At 44.5% G+C, this 19,678-nt stretch overlaps 1 protein-coding gene across 1 annotated transcript in view; it reads left to right on the forward strand.

Moving 5' to 3' along the window:
• The window catches only part of COL24A1 (collagen type XXIV alpha 1 chain), a 241,707-nt gene that overhangs the window by 149,432 nt on the left and 72,597 nt on the right, over window positions 1-19,678 (forward strand). Inside the window, exons 23-28 of the mRNA XM_040407488.1 lie at window positions 526-579; window positions 1,658-1,702; window positions 7,251-7,304; window positions 11,598-11,651; window positions 15,484-15,537; window positions 15,691-15,744. Of these exons, the coding sequence (XP_040263422.1) occupies window positions 526-579; window positions 1,658-1,702; window positions 7,251-7,304; window positions 11,598-11,651; window positions 15,484-15,537; window positions 15,691-15,744 (315 nt within the window). The remainder of the gene's footprint in view (window positions 1-525; window positions 580-1,657; window positions 1,703-7,250; window positions 7,305-11,597; window positions 11,652-15,483; window positions 15,538-15,690; window positions 15,745-19,678) is intronic.

The raw sequence follows: 19,678 nt of genomic DNA on the forward strand, positions 1-19,678 counted from the left end.
CATTGAATTGAATGGAGCTTGGCATCAATACCACATACAACCTATGGACAGTTGTGGTACTGTTTTTTGGGGAAAAGGCAGGCATTGTTTGTCTAATCTTGTGGAATCCCTTGAAGCCCAAATGCCCTACCAGTGTACTTGAAAATGGTGATTGCATATATAAGACTGGTCAAGGGGGCAAATACCCCCAGATCACTAGTCTGGAAAAACTGATTACCGCATGGGTGAAAGGGCTCACAAAGGAAAAGAGAATAAATGCATGTATAACAGGGAGATCTGAGAATGGTGAATTGTCCCAATTCCTGCAGCATGGACTCCTAAGAAAGAACAAGAGTCCTGTTTCAAGGGAGTCAACCCTGCTTCTTCTTGGGAGTGACTGGTAGTTGATGGGGGGACATTTTTGCTGTTGTGATTGCTTCTGCTCGTTCATATCTTTCCAAAATCAAGGGACAGCAGGGGTGATCATGTTTAAAACCAAAAGTTTCATTCACCAAAAACATTATTTTTTCTCTAATTTGTTGTCAGGGAAGACCAGGACGTAAAGGATATGCTGGAGTACAAGGCCCAGAAGGCTTAATGGTGATTATCTGCCTCCGAAAAAGTGCAGCTACTTCTAGTGCTTAGAAAATCTTACAGACTGCAGATGAGATTGTCATCTGGGACTTGAAATCGCTTCCTCTTCCTCCTCCTCAGCTTTTCTTGGCTGTTATGTCTATAGAGGTTTATGGCTGCAAAATGTTTGAGAGAAATTATCATCTTTTATCTTTAATTAATAGTGAACTGCTGTGCATGGATCTCTAGTAGAGAAAAAAAAGCTAATTTTGGAGAATTTGAGAATTGCTTACTTGAGAGGGAACCAGAGGAAACGGACGTGTAGCCTCTAGTCAAAGCAAACGTCCTTAACCACTGAGCCCTTGCAGCCACATAAAGTTAAAGGGAACCTGTCAGGTCCATGACGCTGGTTTTGCTGAGGACAGCATAAATGGTGACAGACACACTGCTTTCGGTTGTCTGTCAATGATGTATTCAATGTAAGCAGATTTTAAGAACTTGTTGAACTCTGCAGCACATTGCCGGAAAGGAGTCCAGTGAGATGTGAGCTCGCCCGCCCTCCAGCCAGTAACTGACAGATTTCTCCATATTACAGTGTAAATGGTGAAATTTGTCAGTCAGCAGCTGGAGGGAGCGTGCATCACGAATTTTATTAGAGTTCTTACTGACGGTGCTTAAAACGACTTGATTGACATGATTACCAAGTTCTCACAATCTACTGCACTTAAATACATAAGTGACAGGCCGCCGAAATCAGGGTGTCTGTTACTACTTTATGCTGCCCTAGGAGAAGGCAGAAAAACAGACCTAACAGGTTGCAAAATGTTGTCTGCCTTCGACCACCACTAGAGGGAGCTTAGAAGTGTATTGCATATTGTTTGTACTTTATTTATTTATTCATTATACTCGCCTATATAGCGCTGACATATATTCTGCAGCGCTTTACAGACATTAGCATCACTCTGTCCCCAATGGGGCTCACAATCTAAGTGGCTCCCCCTATTGGTGACTACAAACGGGCAGAATTGTATCATTTAGCTCTATGTCAATACGGCACTGTGTATACTTTACCATATAACAATTGTTCTTTTATTTTCTTTGTCAGGGTGAAGTTGGAGATATAGGAAACATCGGAAAAATTGGCGAAGCGGTAAGTTTCATTATAATGCAACAGATTCAGATTATTTTAGTTTATACTTGAAGTAAAATACCAGAAATATTTAAATGTTTTCACTTTTATAACACAAAATTTCAGATACACAGAATGTTTGGTCACTAGTGCACAAAATGCCATAATCTCTCTTTAGCAGATACAATGGATCCTTCAAACTACCATCGCCCCAAGCTACCATACCTCCAGCATCATAAAGCAGAATATTTACAGGCATGAACACCTTCTTAGGCAATTTTTTTATGATTGCATTTGACTCATTTTGGGGTAAATATATTTTTAGATTTTTGGTCTTTTTTGAAAATGTTTATCTGATTTTGTCCTACAGTTTCAGCCTGTCTGCAGAGTATCTTGCGTTCAGTTTCACACTGAGCCATCAGGTTGCTGCTCTGATGGCTGGATGTATAGCCCTTATCTCTAAATTCCCAACAGCTCATGAACACTTTGTGTGATTCGATCCGTATTTCACGATAAATTCGATTCGCCTCGAAGCCGAATTTCCTCGTGCTTCGTGTCAGCGAAACGATTTAACCTGAAATAGTGTAAAAAAACAAAAAAAAAAAAACATATTTACCTCCTCCATTTGCTCACGACTGGTCACCAGCCTCCATCTTGATTGAAGATCTCGGCCAAAATCCCATGCGTGGTGACGTATGACGTCACCACGCCGCACGAGATTTCGTTTCAGATTTTTAAGCAAGATGGTGGCTGCCGGCCCGTCGCGAGCAAATGGAAGCGGTAAATATGATTTCATTTTTTTTAATGTTCATTTCACACTGTTTTTACACTCAGATGCCGCGATCATGTATGAACGTGGCATCTGAGGGGTACAATGACAGGGGGGGCGGCGCTATCGCTGTTCCCTGCACCCACTGCTTACAAAAAAATGTGCTTTGTGACGAAGTTATTCGTCACGAAGCAAATTTTTTGTAAAATTCGGCAAATCGGCTGAATCGAACTTTTCATAAATTCGCTCATCTCTACTCATTATAGCTAAATTCTAAACTGATAAGATTATGTTTATGAGCTGTCATGAGTTCAGAGATGAGGGCTGCAAATCAAGCCGCCAGAGCAGCAATGGCTCAGCGTGAAACTGAATGTAAGACACTTTGCATATAGGACAAAAACTGTTGAAAACTTTTATTAAAGACCAATAAAAGAAAAGACTTTAACTCAAAATAAGTCAAATGCAATTGCCCCTGAAGGTGTTCATAAGCTTTAAGCCAGCCCTACTGAGAAACCATATGCGGGATACAAATGATAAGCATATAAACCCTTTACTGCTATGATGGGAAATGGTTTACTTTATGATTGACATCCACTCTAAATATAAAGAATATTCACAATGCTGCATACATGAAAGGGCATAAAGAATAAATCTAGACTTATTCATATGCATTAACACTTTCACACCAGGATATTAGAACCAATCGTCACCTTTGTCATCTGTACAGAATGGGTCAGCTTGCTCCCATCAAATAGTTTTTGCAACCGAGAAGCATGAGCGCTGGCAGTCTGCCATGTTCCTGTGTTTCAGGCAAATGTTTTATCTGTACCATTTGAAGTATGCAGAAGTTATCATGAATTGCTTTGATCAGAAGGAGACTACTGAAAGCGTTCTCTGCACAGAATAATAATAATAAGTGGTGGAGAAGAACGCATGAGCTGTCACAGCATGCTGCCTATAGAACGTATAGGTGTACTTTCACCTGTGTCACCTGTGATGTCATGCAGGTGTATTTTAGTACAGTTGTAACATAAAAATCCTGTATACCATGACCTTGATTTCCTACTTTGGGAGCCAGTTTTCTAACACCTGTACCTGCATTTGTATAGTGTGTTAAAAAAATATATAATTTCATTTCTACTTTTTACTTCTTTATCTCCTGTTTCTTCCTCTCTGACTGCTCATACGCATTACGTAAATGTCGGACAAACCACCTAATTTTGGCTGGATCAACCGACCACCTGATGTGTATGGTGGTGTCCCAATTTAGATTTTTCCATCACATGATATATTGTTGGTTATGACCACCCTGCAATCCAGCAGCGGTGGTCGTGCTTGCACACTACAGAAAAAAAAAAAAACACCAGCCAATGTGTGCTCCCATGGTCCTAGCCACCAGAGAGGCTGGCACTTTTTCCTATAGTGTGCAAGCACGGCCACCACTGTTGGATTGCAGGGTGGCCGTAACCATGGAAACGAGCAGTGTATAATGTCATGGAAAAATGAATCCTGCCAGCAAAGGATGTAATATGGATAATAACAATACATTAGTAAGTGCCTTGTATTAACTTTCTCTACATCATAAATGCCACTTGCTGAAGTGAGACAAATAAATTGTCAGCACTCTGCAGTAAAGGTACTGCTGGGTGTTACCAGTAGTTGATGTGTCTTACTCCAATCAGGCCTGCCAGTTTCAGAATATGCAGGGACACTCCCCCAACTGGTAACACCCATCTGTACCTTTACTGCAAGCTGCTAGCAATTCATTCTTAAACGTTTAGTAGAAATAATAAAGGAATAGCACAACATAAAAACGGACATGATGACAGATCCTCTTTATCATGGACAAGTAGAATCTGGTAAGGGCAGGCACTGGATCTATGAACCATAGGTTTTGTAGATTTTTTGCTTAATGAGAATATCAGGCCTAAAATGTTCTTAAACAAATATATGTTTCTCACATGCACCTTTGTCTATGGGTTGATTTATTTAGCAGCTGTAGGAAGAAGCATGTCTGTATGTCTTGAAAAGCCATAGCTTAGATGCGATACATTGACGATTTCCCTCTAATTGCATATTATCTTTAAAGATGTTTTCTTCTTTTGTTTAATTATATAATTTTTAAGGTTACTGAGCTTTTACCTATATTTTTATTGGTCCACAAAACCCAATGGGGGAGCTCTATCAAGGTTGGTGCTTCCTGTGCTTTCTTGATATCCCCTGCGTTACTGGAGAATTCGGCTAATTTATGACAAGGCACAGGTCTCATGATAAATTTGGTGCATCCTCCAGCAATCCATGCACCTAACAGCTCCGAGCTGCCGTAGATTTCTGGCAAGTATAGCCACCACTTCTGGATTACTGGGTGGTCGTAACCATGGAAATGAGCAGTGTATAATGTGATGGGAAAATGAATCCAGCCAGCAAAGGAAGCAATATGGATAATACAAATACATTAGTAAGTGCCTTGTATTAACTTTCTCTACATGATAAATGCTATTTGCTGAAGTGAGACAACCCCTTTAAGTATACCATCAACTCCTTTTCCGTGTCAGTTTTGCAAAGTGCTCTCCCATTTAGCATGTACTGGATACATATATTTTACCTGTATTTCATAGGCCCTCTTATAAATTTAGCATTAGGGCTCAGAATATTCAATGTACACATCTGACCTACACACTGCTGCTTAAGGAGGCCCACATAAAAAAAACAACCGTACTATTAATGAGATGGGGGGGAGCTGAAAGAGATTTCACATTGGGTCTCAAAAATGTCCAGCTACACCTCTGCTTTTTTTTCTACGCTGCTATAGATATTACATTTACAGGGTAATGAAAAATAACGTTAGCTTCGCACAGCTGCAGAAATATGTGTTGTGGGTGAGAACATCTTTTTGTAACTGAAAATCTGGAAGATAAGTTTGAAGACAATTTGTGAATGAAAACAGATGACCGAAGCTGGGATGAATTATTGGAGCTTTGACTCATGTCCAGTGCCGGATTCTTCTATTACATGAGGACCAGGGGCATTGCTAGGTTAAAACATTCGTGGCCTGGGCCCCTGATGTTTTGTCCCAGGCCCCGAATGTCCTGCCTGCCAGCCAGATACAACTGTATTGCCATCCTCAGGACGGCAATACAATTGAATCTAATGCACTGGAAGAGCTGAAGGACCTGTGGTGACATCACAGGTCATGTGACTAGCAAAACAGGCAGTGGTTGGGAAGGACCTGCGATGAAGTCACCATCATGTGACCAGTGCAGGAGAGGACGGCAGTGAAGAGGAGAAGAAGCTATAGTGATGTCTTCTACATGAGGAGAGGTAAGTAAAGGGAGAGGCAAAGGAATGCTGGGAGTTGTGGTGATTTACCTGGGACTGTATATAAGGGCTGAAGGGAGGGATGTTATTTACATGGAACTGTGTGTTGGAGGTGGCTGGGGAGGGGGTCATGTTATTTATATGGGACTGTATGTTGATGGTGGCTGTAGGAGGGAGTGATGTTATTTACATAGTACTGTATGTTGATGGCTAGTGTTGAGCGAACTTGTGGTCTAAAGTTTGGTTTCGGGTTATCGAAGAATCCCGATATGGATTCCGAATTTCGTTGTGGTCCGTGGTAGCAGAATCAATAATGGGATTCTTCGAAAACCTAAATCTGAACTTTAGACGTCGAACTTAAAACACAAGTTTGCGCAACACTATTGATGGCGGCTGTGGGAGGGAGTGATGTTACTTACATGGGACTGAATGTTGGAGGGGGCTGGGGCAGGGTGATGCCATTTACATGGGACTGTACGTTGAAGGCGGCTGTGGGAGGGCATTATGTTATTTACATGGGACTGTATGTTGGAGGCAGCTGTGGGAGGGAGTGATGTTATTTACATGGGACTATTTGTTGATGGTGGCTGTGGGAGAGAGTAATGTTATTTACATGGGACTGAATGTTACAGGGGTCTGAGGGAGGGAGCGATGTTATTTACTTAAATGACTGAATGTTGAGGGGGCAATGTTATTTACATGGGACTGAATGTTGAGGGGGTGATGTTTACATGGGATTGCAGTTTGGAGGTGGCTGTGGAGGAGGTGATGTTATTTACATGAAACTGTATTTTGGAGGGGGCTGTAGATAGAGAGGGATGTTATTTACATGGGGCTGGAAAGATGGTGTGATGTTATTTACATGGGACTATATGGCGAAGGGAGGGAAATAGTGTTATTTACATGAGACTATATATTGGAGGGGCTGAAGAGAGGGGAGTGATGCTATTTACGTAGGACTGTATTTTGGAGGGGGCAGGAGAGATGGTGTGATGTTATTTACATGGGACTGTAATCTTTTGAGATCCTAGCCATGCCCCTAATGAGGACACAGAAGCTGCTGCCGTTGAGTTACGTACATGGTGGAAACAGAGCTAACCAGTTTTACCGTGACAGAAGCATCGTAAATCATCATTCCTACCTAAAAGTTATCAGATGAAATGTTACCTGCCCCCACCTCTAGATGGGCGACCAAAGAAAAAGTGTGGCCCTGAAGGCTGCTGCAACAGCAGTGCATCAGTCACAGCTACGGCCATTCTCATCACAGTCAGAGCTGTAAAATACTCCTATTGAGTAGGGATTGTAGTGCTCTAATTTTTAATTTGTAGAGGATTTTCATTTGGATATGGTTTAATCAAAAGAAATCTGTTTTTGTTTTTTTGCCTTTTATTATTACTTTTAGCTGGAAAATGTGTTTTGTCTGGTTCATCTCCTGGAAGGTCATTCTGATTTTGTTGATTTGTTTTTGCTTTTGTTTTGTAGGGACCTGAAGGGTTGCCAGGAGAACCTGGGCCACCTGGAGATCCTGGAGAAAAGGTACCATGGGCACCCTGAAAAATTGCATGTATGATGTTTTGTGGGGTTTCTTGGCAGGGTTTCTACATGCCATAAATCCAGCCTTGGGAGGGGGTCTCATAGCGAGGGGATGGACAACTGCTCCGAATTTTCAAGAATGGACTAACCCCTTGCCAGCTGTCAGTGAGGGTCAGACACCTACCTATGGTGGCCATGTTTTCAGTATCTCAGGAGGGTTCTTCTCAGAACTTGAGGAGAATCACTAGTATGTAGTCAATGGTATGTAAACAACATAGACTGACTACACCAAAATTGGCCAGACATCTGTAGAGAATACGAGCCTTGTACCAAACTGTGCCTCTCAGAAATGAGGATGCCAGCATCACTGCTTGGTTAAAGGCAAAGATCTGCCAAGCATTCCCACATATTGAGCCATTTGTGGGGAAAGGGGCATACACAAATTAATATCTCTCAATATGCAAAATGATCCCCTTGGAAAATAATTTGTTTCTAATAAAATATTTTTAGATCGCCCCCACATGTATTATTTTTTTCAAATTATAGAAGCACACACCCCCTTCCTATAATCTGTATAGACAAGTGCAGCAGAGTGTGTGCGCTTTATGGAGACTGCAATGCGTGGGATTTATCAGTCACAAAAGAGTCTATGGATCAATACAGTCTCCAGGATAGGGAAGCTGCACATAGTGCCTTAGCGATGCATATAGTGTTGCTTTTCTTATTTAGACCTCTAGCAGTACAATAAAGATTTCATGTCATTTAATTCCCATCTCTAATAATAATGAGATGACTGATGGCTCTGCCCCAGTCTACACAGCAATGCTGCAGAACATTTAAAATGTCAGCCTCCTGTGTATGCTTCAGCCGAGATTTTCTTATATAGCAGACACCACCATAAAATGTTAATAATATGTAATACTAGCTGAAGGACCCGGCTTCGCTTGGGTATATTTAATCTATTTAATTAATTGTTTGTCGTTAAAAGATATCAACACTATCCACTATAACAGCGACATCTACAGCACCCTGCCCACAAAACAGTGACCTCCACAGCCCCCCACCCCTTAACACTGACTTTCTCACAGTGCCCCGTCCCTTAAAATTGGACCTCCACAGCAGCCCACCCCTTTAACTTTGACATTTACAGCAGCCTTCCCCTTTAACAGTGACTTTCACAGCATACCACCCCCTTGACAGTGACCTCCACACAGGCCTGCCCCCTTAACCGTGGCCTTTACTGGATCGGGGGCGTGTCCTTTTGAACAGCTCACTCTAAGACAGCAGCACTGTACTGTCTGAGTGTGAGCTGCAGGGAGAGAGTCACCCTCCCTCCTACCTCTGCAGCTGACAGAAGTTGATTTTTACCTTCATTTTTTCCAATCCCAGTGGGAGGGGCGTGGCATAACCAGATAAGGGGCGTGGCTTAGCAGGACCTGGGGGCGGGGTTTTAAGTCTTTTAAGGGTGGACACATTGTGGCAGGGGGCATGTCTGGGCTCCTTCCTGCAAGAGTGACGTGCCTCTGGACACCTTACTGGCTCATTTGCATAACAAATAAACTGGATAAAAACATCTATTGCTATAACAAAGGCACATCTTGAAATAAGGTACTAAGTGCTATTAGGACATGGCTTTACTTCAATAGCAATTATTCTGGTGACAGATTTCCTTTAAAGCTCTCCTACAGCAGTGAAGATAAATGGCTGGGTTGTTATGGAAACCTGGAGTAAAACTGTGTATGTGGAGGCTGGAGGACCTGTGATCTTCTATTGGCTGATAAGGGTCATGTGACCAAACTTCTATTGGCTAATGCATTTTTTTGGAATATCTCAGGAACGGTACTTCCTAGAGAGCTGAGACCTGGTCTAAAACCTTCCCAGACACCTGATGTACCTGTGTGCCAAATTTTGTGATTGTAAATGCGACGGTGCGGATTCCTTTAGCAGACATACACACGCACACATTCACTCAGCTTTATATATTAGATTTATTATTGGATATACAGTATGTTTTGCTTTTGATTCGGCCCTACCGCGTTATGTTTCACTTGGAATGAAAACAGTCTTGAGAAATATATCTGAGAGTCTATAGGTCTTGAGAAATATATCTGCAAGGATTCCTGCAACACAGGGGTTATATGGATTATAGTCTCATACAAACACACTGTGAAGGGGTAGATAAAGATTTATTGATATCTCTGCTCCAAGCATTACTTCTTGTAGCAGAAAGCACAGATGGAGGCAGCTTGTCCAAAAATTCCAAATAACTATTATCGCTCAAAGCCATAAATTGTTGTTAAAGGGATTCCGTCACCTCTTTTTACCCTATAGAGATGCGGACATGCACGGCTAGATCGCCGCTAGCATGTCCGCAATATACCTGTCCCATATCTCGGAGTGGTTTTATTGAGTGTAAAAAATGATTTTATATACCGTATATGTAAATCAGCCTGGTAAGGTGCCCAAGGGGCTTCACTAACCGTTCTGGAGCCCAGCACCGCCCCCCTGTGAAGGAGCCCAGCACCGCCTGTATCCACGAATCTCCTCCTTGCTCACGAAGTCAGATCGTCGTAATCTCACTGTGCGCAAGCTCACGCATGCGCAGTTCCTTCCTTGAGGCTGATGCCAGCACGCGCGAGCTCGCAGCGATCTGACTTTGTGAGCAAGGAGGAGATTCGTGGATACAGGCGGTGCTGGGCTCCTTCACAGGGGGGCGGGGCTGGGCTCCAGAACGGTTAGTGCAGCCCCTTGGGCTCCTTACCAGGCTGATTTACATATAAATAAAATCTTTTTTTTTTACACTCGGAGATATGGGACAGGTATATTGCGGACATGCTAGCGGCGATCTAGCCGTGCATGTCCGCATCTCTATAGGGTAAAAAGAGGTGACAGAATCCCTTTAAGTGAGGTAATTATGTAAGTCATGGAAACATGGCTTCAGTATTATGTGCACATAATATACAGTACATGGAATAAGGGGGTAAATATTCAGCAAAAAGTAAAGATGGCTGGGGACGTGTCCTTTATTACTAAGGCATATCGTTTCTGCTGCAGCTCTCTGCCTACCACAGCTCAGGGGACGTGTCCTTTATTCCTGATACATGTCCTTTCTGCTGCAACTCTCTGCCTATCACAGCTCAAGGGGCGTGTTCTTTCTGCTGCAGCTCTCTGCCTACCACAGCTCAGGGGACGTGTCCTTTATTCCTGATACATGTCCTTTCTGCTGCAACTCTCTGCCTATCACAGCTCAAGGGGCGCGTTCTTTCTACTGCAGCTCTCTGCCTACCACAGCTCAGGGGACGTGTCCTTTATTCCTGATACATGTCCTTTCTGCTGCAACTCTCTGCCTATCACAGCTCAAGGGGCGTGTTCTTTCTACTGCAGCTCTCTGCCTACCACAGCTCAGGGGACGTGTCCTTTATTCCTGATACATGTCCTTTCTGCTGCAACTCTCTGCCTATCACAGCTCAAGGGGCATGTTCTTTCTGCTGCAGCTCTGTACCTATCACAGCTCAGGGGTGTGTCCTTTCCGCTGCAGCTCTCTCCCTGTAACTGCCACAGCTTCTAACAGTAGATACGGCTGGTGGCAGGTAAAGGAATGAACGGAGCGGAGTAGGTGGATGTACACGTTGCTATACATATTAAACACTAGGGGGCACCACTATTATGAAGTAAAGAGAATATCTCACAACTGGACCATTTTTAAGGTTACAGTCCTGTGTTTGGTAAGTCACAGCAAACAGCCAATCAAAATTACAAAATGCAATTGTTCCATTGACCATATATTGTCTGTTGTTAGGGTACACTTGGAGGGGTATTCCCATCTCATAAAGTGATGGTACAGTATATTGCTAGGATATGATCGTGGGGATCCGACCTATCGACAATCACTAGTGTTGATCGAACTGATTCGGACAAAGTGGAATTCGATCTGAATTTCAGGGAAAATTCGATTCGCCGCAAAGCCGAATTTCCTCATGCTTCGCGTTAAAAATAAAGAAAACACTGTAGAATAATTATTTTTGTATTTTTCCTAAGATCAAAAATGTAATCTATATTAGATGCTAAGGTATAAATGAAATCCACTCGGCCCAGTAAAAATAATGCCCTGTGCAGCAATGTCACCCTCAAAATAAATGAGTTATGACCGCATGCAAAGAGACAGAAAGCATGTTCATTTACTCACGACCCGGTCCTCAAGGGGTTAAAACATATTTACTTGTTATTAAGTCTTATAAATTACTATTATTATCCCTTATTTCATGTACAGCCTTACTTTTTTCTTTTTTTTTTCAGGGAGAACGTGGTAGTCCTGGTCCTGAAGGTCCTTTGGGTGAAAAAGGGACACAGGTATAGCCACTGTGTAAATGTAAAGTCCATAACCACATAAAAAATGTCTGCTTCCTTAACTGTTGTTACGGTAACTGCTTGAAGAATGTGCACCCCATGTATGAAACATCAGGGGTTATTCCCATCCGGACATTTTTGGCAAATCCACAGGGTAAGAGCTCATTCACATGATCGTGTGTGCCCCTGTGCCCGTATTGCGACCTGCAAACAGCGGGTCTGCAGTTGGCCCTGTGAAACCCCTATCAAGGATGCGGACCCATTGACTTCAATGGGTCTGCAATTCGCAAGATACGGAGCGGTGCGGAACTGAGGTACGGATCGGAGGCCCACAGAAGTGCTTCCGTTGGTTTTTTGATCCATGCCTCCGCACCACATAAGATAGAACATGTCCTATTTTTTGCCGTATATTGTGGTTCGCTGACCCATTCAAGTCAATGGGTCTGTGCCGCAATACAGGATTCACACAGTCGGTGGAAATAGCTGAGCACGCTTAATCTGCTGTTTTTGGGACTCCCATGGAAGTGAATAGACAACTGTGCATGCGCAACCACCTCTCTATTCACAAAAAGACCACTAGATAGGGGTCTGGATCCTGTGGATGTGCCATGAATGTCCAGATGGAAATAATCATTTAATGCTGAAAAAAGTGCTGCAGTTGCTCTTAGTAACCAATCACATTCCAAGATGTTTCCATACATTAGATTTTTTTTTTAATTAACTAAAAGGGAGACTGTGGCAAAATATGTCAGCTTTTGCAAACTCCCGGGTGTAAAATCTTGATGTTGGCACAATCTTTTTTCGACACAACAGTGAATGACATATTTTTTATATTTAAAAAACAATTGCTAAATTTTGCCTTTTTAGCCTATTTTACACTACATAGTAGCTGCAGAAAGCCGTCTAGTCATAAATCCAGCATAGAGGTTGTCTGATGGCTCGTTCTCCAGTCCCTTCCTTAACCTTGATCGTTCTCCAGTCCCTTCCTTGACCTTGATCTTCTGAGTTGAAATATCCTCCAAATTAAAATTTAACATGTAAATTTAATAAAAAATTAAAAAGTTCCAACTGTATCGGCTATGGACAACTTGGGGGAAATTTTCTTTTATACTTGCATTTTACTCATTTTGGGCTAAAAATATTTTTTTTCAATTGGTCTTTATTAAAAATGTTTAGCCATTTCTGAGTTACAAGGGTTAAAAATCTGTTGTTTGCAATGTGTCACAGTCTGTTTTCTTTGACTCTCGTCATCTGGCGCCTCATATGTAGCTCTTATCTCTGATCCGCTGACCTCATAAACACTCATTAGAGCTTATGGTTTATATAAGTGTTTGTGAGGTCAGGAAATCAGAGATAAGAGCTGACACCTTGCAAACAGACAGATTTTTTTAACCCTTGTATTTCAGAAACGGCTGAACATTTTTAATAACGACCAATTAAAAAAATTGGGTTTTTTTAGCCTAAAATGAGTAAAATGCAATAATAAAAAAAATGCCCCTGAAGGTGTCCATAGCCTTTAAGGCTGGGGAGCTACAAAGCTTTGATTGAACAAATTACACATTAAAAATGTGCGATCGCTGTGACTGATGTCAAAAATCTGACCTGATCTGTGCAGGATCTTGATTTCTATAGGAAATAATTGAAGTTACAGTTTTCCCCCCACTTCATTAACATGTTGCCATGAAGCTCCGTTGCTTGCATTTCATCCTGTTTTCCCAGCAGTGGTTAACCACCACTAGTAATAGGGCAGCATTCCTGCCTCTACAGATGAACTGCTATGTACAATGTTATATAATACACATCTAATGGATAATGCAGGGATTGCCTGCAGCAGAATGAACACATTTCCTCTGGCAGAGAAGGCTCGCTGACAGACTGGTACCAGGAAGTTACGTAAAGATTGTTTTGTGGTTTCAATGGATCTTGCAGATTTTCCGACTTTCTGCTGAGCTATTCAAGACTGAAATAAGTTTCCATCATTACCATTTTTACTTTGAACCGTTGTACTGACCACCGGGGTAACATTACAAGACTTATTTCATGGAAATGAAATTTAACGTCTCTCTATAAATTGCCACAGGACATATAGGGTTAGAAGAATTTGCAAAACGGCAGAATTTGTCTAACTGGAACCATGTTACAAAGATTTTCTCCAGTCCCTATAGGCGCTACCTACACAGGGTTCACCACAACTATGTGCGCTTTGCACTTCAAAACATAACTTTCACATGCTCAAAACCACAGACATTAAATGATACTTTCTGCACCCAAACAGAAGGGACTGCTTCATCCGTAGGCAGTCTGTCTACCCCATCACGAAGAATGGTGGCGAAACGTACTGCGCATGCAGAGAAACACAACCTGCCTGCACCAAAACTCCCATAGAAGTGCTCTGCAACTTGCACAGCAAAATAAAGCAGCACAGTAGTGGTTTATATTATTGTATAGCGGCCGTGCTTGGTATTACAGCCCAGCCCCATGCACTTGGATGGGACTGAGCTGCGCCTAGGCCATGTGACTGAAGAACGTTATGTCACCGGCCTAGGAAGAGGCCTTAGCGCTCACTGGAACGTTGTGACCTCTTCATACAGTTGATTGGAGGGGGTGCCAGGAGTCAGACACCCAACAATCTGATATTGATGACCTATCCTGAGGATAGGCCGTCAATATTAAAATCCTGAAGAACTCCTTTAAATTAAGTTACTTGATTTCCCATTGGAAAGTGTTCTTCTCAAGACATCATTGATAAATGGAGGATGAGCTGATGCACCCAAATTTAACATACTTTCCCTGCACCCATATGTAATATTCCTTCACCCATACTCATATAGAGACATGTAAAAAGCTGTTTCAGAGTGATCTTTACTGTTTTTCTCTTTTTTTTTTTTTTTTAGCATTTTTTGAAAACAGATGTTATTTTAAAATATATACTGTATATATATTTCATTTTTTCATGATTGTTTTTTACATTGCGCTTTTAGGCATTTCTACACTTTTTGCTGCTTTTATTTTTTCACTGTAGCCCAGATTTACTAATGTGTTTGCACCTAAAATATTTCTAAAAAGTGGAGCAAATTGATATGATTTTGGCTGCAATTTAGAGCAATTCATTTCCACAATACTTTCCAAGGAGGCATGGCTTACCTGAAAGGGGCAGAGCTTCGAGTGGTCAGGTCCCTTTAGACGGGATGATGCAGCAGAGGGAGCGTTCCTTCCCAGCAATCGCCTGCTCATCAGTGGAGAATGTGCTGAGACCCCCACCGATCATTTGAAAAAGGATAGAGGAGCCCCCACATGAGCTCAATAGAAAGTCTGTTGGGCCTGTCTCTATTCCATCTCCTGCAGCGAGGAGTGAGAGCGCTCTATATAAGTGCTTCTCTATTCTCAATCTATCAATTGGTGGGGGTCATAACACACAACCCCCACAGATCAAAATCTGTGATATGTCACTTTAAGCAAAAATGCTACCTTTTTTTGTGGAATAAAAAACATAGTGGCCAGATGTGAATTATAAGTCAATGGAAAATTCAGTTGTTTTCTAATGTACTTGCCTATAGGAAAAAATACACATAAAAAATGCATGTCAAAAATACGTGGCTAAAAAATCATAACCAAGAAAACACTCATTGACCTTATTGTTTTTTTTTTACAAGCCCCAAAAAAACTGTCAGAAAAAACTATCTGTAAAGGAATCCTTGAAGTGTTACAACAAAAAAGCTTTAAAACACAGCAAAAAATAATTTGTAAAAATAAAACAACATAGTGCAACATACTGCATATAATGTGTGTGTAAATTTCTGAAGTTTTAACTTTTGCTTTTAATTAAAACTTTTAGGGCTATCCGGGAACCCCCGGCATACCTGGACCAGTTGGCCCACCAGGATTACCAGTAAGTGAAAGATCAAAGATAAGTTGATTTTTTTTTTTGCTGCTGGTTACAAGATATAGTTGGATTTTTAGTGATTTACAAGCCAGTCAGATAGAGACGTGTAGATGCATTGACGGGTCATTCTGGTTGTTCACCAAATTCTTTCCATCTTAGGGTCCTGCTGGGCAAAGGGGACTACCAGGAATACAAGGTCCAAAAGGGCAAAGAGTAAGTATGCTTTGGTCTTCTCTATATCATGAATTATGGTTAACATGAATAAAGGGGTCTTCCAACTGTTTTATACTGATGACCTATCCTCAGGTGACGTCACGGTCATGTGGCCTAGGCGCAGTTCCATGCATTGTGTAGTGGACAAAGCTGGTTACTGCAGCACTGCTCCAATGACACATTGAGCTACACTGAAACAGTTGATTAGCAGGGGTTCAGGGTATTGGACCCCTGCTGATCAGATACTGATGGCCTGTGGTGCGGGGGTTCAGGGTATTGGACCCCTGCTGATCAGATACTGATGGCCTGTGGTGCGGGGGTTCAGGGTATTGGACCCCTGCTGATCAGATACTGATGGCCTGTGGTGCGGGGGTTCAGGGTATTGGACCCCTGCTGATCAGATACTGATGGCCTGTGGTGCGGGGGTTCAGGGTATTGGACCCCTGCTGATCAGATACTGATGGCCTGTGGTGCAGGGGTTCAGGGTATTGGATCCATGCTGATCAGATACTGATGGCCTGTGGTGCGGGGGTTCAGGGTATTGGACCCCTGCTGATCAGATACTGATGGCCTGTGGTGCAGGGGTTCAGGGTATTGGACCCCTGCTGATCAGATACTGATGGCCTGTGGTGCGGGGTTCAGGGTATTGGACCCCTGCTGATCAGATACTGATGGCCTGTGGTGCGGGGTTCAGGGTATTGGACCCCTGCTGATCAGACTGATGACCTGGGGTGCGGGGGTGCAGGGTATCGGACCCATGCTGATCAGATACTGATGGCCTGTTGTGTAGGGGTGCAGGGTATCGGACCCCTGCTGATCAGATACTGATGGCCTGTGGTGTGGGGGTGCAGGGTATCGGACCCTTGCTGATCAGACTGATGGCCTGTGGTGTGGGGGTGCAGGGTATTGGATCCCTGCTGATCAGATACTGATGGCCTGTGGTGTGGGGGTGCAGGGTATCGGACCCTTGCTAATCAGACTGATGGCCTGGGGTGCGGGGGTGCAGGGTATCGGACCCATGCTGATCAGATACTGATGGCCTGTGGTGCGGGGTTCAGGGTATTGGACCCCTGCTGATCAGATACTGATGGCCTGTGGTGCGGGGTTCAGGGTATTGGACCCCTGCTGATCAGACTGATGGCCTGTGGTGCAGGGGTTCAGGGTATTGGATCCATGCTGATCAGATACTGATGGCCTGTGGTGCGGGGGTTCAGGGTATTGGACCCCTGCTGATCAGATACTGATAGCCTGTGGTGTGGGGGTGCAGGGTATCGGACCCTTGCTGATCAGACTGATGGCCTGTGGTGTGGGGGTGCAGGGTATTGGATCCCTGCTGATCAGATACTGATGGCCTGTGGTGTGGGGGTGCAGGGTATCGGACCCTTGCTAATCAGACTGATGGCCTGGGGTGCGGGGGTGCAGGGTATCGGACCCATGCTGATCAGATACTGATGGCCTGTGGTGCGGGGGTTCAGGGTATTGGACCCCTGCTGATCAGATACTGATGGCCTGTGGTGCGGGGTTCAGGGTATTGGACCCCTGCTGATCAGATACTGATGGCCTGTGGTGCGGGGTTCAGGGTATTGGACCCCTGCTGATCAGACTGATGACCTGGGGTGCGGGGGTGCAGGGTATCGGACCCATGCTGATCAGATACTGATGGCCTGTTGTGTAGGGGTGCAGGGTATCGGACCCCTGCTGATCAGATACTGATGGCCTGTGGTGTGGGGGTGCAGGGTATTGGATCCCTGCTGATCAGATACTGATGGCCTGTGGTGTGGGGGTGCAGGGTATCGGACCCTTGCTGATCAGACTGATGGCCTGGGGTGCGGGGGTGCAGGGTATTGGACCCCTGCTGATCAGATACTGATGGCCTGTGGTGCGGGGGTTCAGGGTATTGGACCCCTGCTGATCAGATACTGATGGCCTGTGGTGCGGGGTTTAGGGTATTGGACCCCTGCTGATCAGATACTGATGGCCTGTGGTGCGGGGTTCAGGGTATTGGACCCCTGCTGATCAGACTGATGACCTGGGGTGCGGGGGTGCAGGGTATCGGACCCATGCTGATCAGATACTGATGGCCTGTTGTGTAGGGGTGCAGGGTATCGGACCCTTGCTGATCAGACTGATGGCCTGTGGTGTGGGGGTGCAGGGTATTGGATCCCTGCTGATCAGATACTGATGGCCTGTGGTGTGGGGGTGCAGGGTATCGGACCCTTGCTGATCAGACTGATGGCCTGGGGTGCGGGGGTGCAGGGTATCGGACCCATGCTGATCAGATACTGATGGCCTGTGGTGTGGGGGTGCAGGGTATTGGATCCCTGCTGATCAGATACTGATGGCCTGTGGTGTGGGGGTGCAGGGTATTGGACCCCTGCTGATCAGATACTGATGTCCTGTGGTGTGGGGGTGCAGGGTATTGGACCCCTGCTGATCAGATACTGATGTCCTGTGGTGTGGGGGTGCAGGGTATTGGACCCCTGCTGATCAGATACTGATGGCCTGTGGTGCGGGGTTCAGGGTATTGGACCCCTGCTGATCAGATACTGATGGCCTGTGGTGTGGGGGTGCAGGGTATTGGATCCCTGCTGATCAGATACTGATGGCCTGTGGTGTGGGGGTGCAGGGTATCGGACCCCTGCTGATCAGATACTGATGGCCTGTGGTGTGGGGGTGCAGGGTATTGGACCCCTGCTGATCAGATACTGATGGCCTGTGGTGCGGGGTTCAGGGTATTGGACCCCTGCTGATCAGATACTGATGGCCTGTGGTGTGGGGGTGCAGGGTATCGGACCCCTGCTGATCAGATACTGATGGCCTGTGGTGTGGGGGTGCAGGGTATTGGACCCCTGCTGATCAGATACTGATGGCCTGTGGTGCGGGGTTCAGGGTATTGGACCCCTGCTGATCAGATACTGATGGCCTGTGGTGTGGGGGTGCAGGGTATCGGACCCCTGCTGATCAGATACTGATGGCCTGTGGTGTGGGGGTGCAGGGTATTGGACCCCTGCTGATCAGATACTGATGGCCTGTGGTGTGGGGGTGCAGGGTATTGGATCCCTGCTGATCAGATACTGATGGCCTGTGGTGTGGGGGTGCAGGGTATCGGACCCCTGCTGATCAGATACTGATGGCCTGTGGTGCGGGGGTTCAGGGTATTGGACCCCTGCTGATCAGATACTGATGGCCTGTGGTGTGGGGGTGCAGGGTATCGGACCCCTGCTGATCAGATACTGATGGCCTGTGGTGTAGGGGTGCAGGGTATCGGACCCCTGCTGATCAGATACCGATGGCCTTTCCGGAGGACAATGAGAGAATTTGGAAATACCTCTTTAGACAGAAAGCAATGGGTATGATGCCTGTGATGCTTACAAGCACTTACCTCTCAGATCACCCCACAATCACAGTTGGTCATCCAGGTTGTCCATACTGGACAAGACTTTGGATTTACCATAGTTTGACTCCCCATTGAATATAAATTAGCGACGTTAGCGTTTCTGTTTGCGATTGGAGTCCTGGCTGACATATTTCTCCGAACAATCTTACTACTGAGGAAGGATCCGGAGGCAGCTGTAAAGCATTTCTGCGCGACTAGCGGTGGCCTGTTTGTCAGACGTAACCAAAATGCTGATGTATTTGTTTATGCATATGTTCTGAGAAGACTCGAAGAGAAAAATGCTAATTAGACACAGAGTGCAAGCTAATTAAATGACCTGCTCTGAAGCTGCACAAAGCGAAGGCTTACGGCTGAGCCATAAAACTGGAAGTAGCCTGGTCTCTCTCTAAGTCATGGAGCGATCACATCTAATCCAGATGTGGAACAAGAAGACAAGTAAGCGCCAGAGGTACCGAATACTTGTGATCATGAGAAATTAAGGAGGAAGTGCCAAGAAACACTCTCTATGGTGGAGGAAAGTATTGAGATGCTTGGGTG

This window comes from Bufo bufo, chromosome 9 (genome assembly GCF_905171765.1).
Source record: "Bufo bufo chromosome 9, aBufBuf1.1, whole genome shotgun sequence".
Classification (NCBI taxonomy): Eukaryota; Metazoa; Chordata; class Amphibia; order Anura; family Bufonidae; genus Bufo; species Bufo bufo.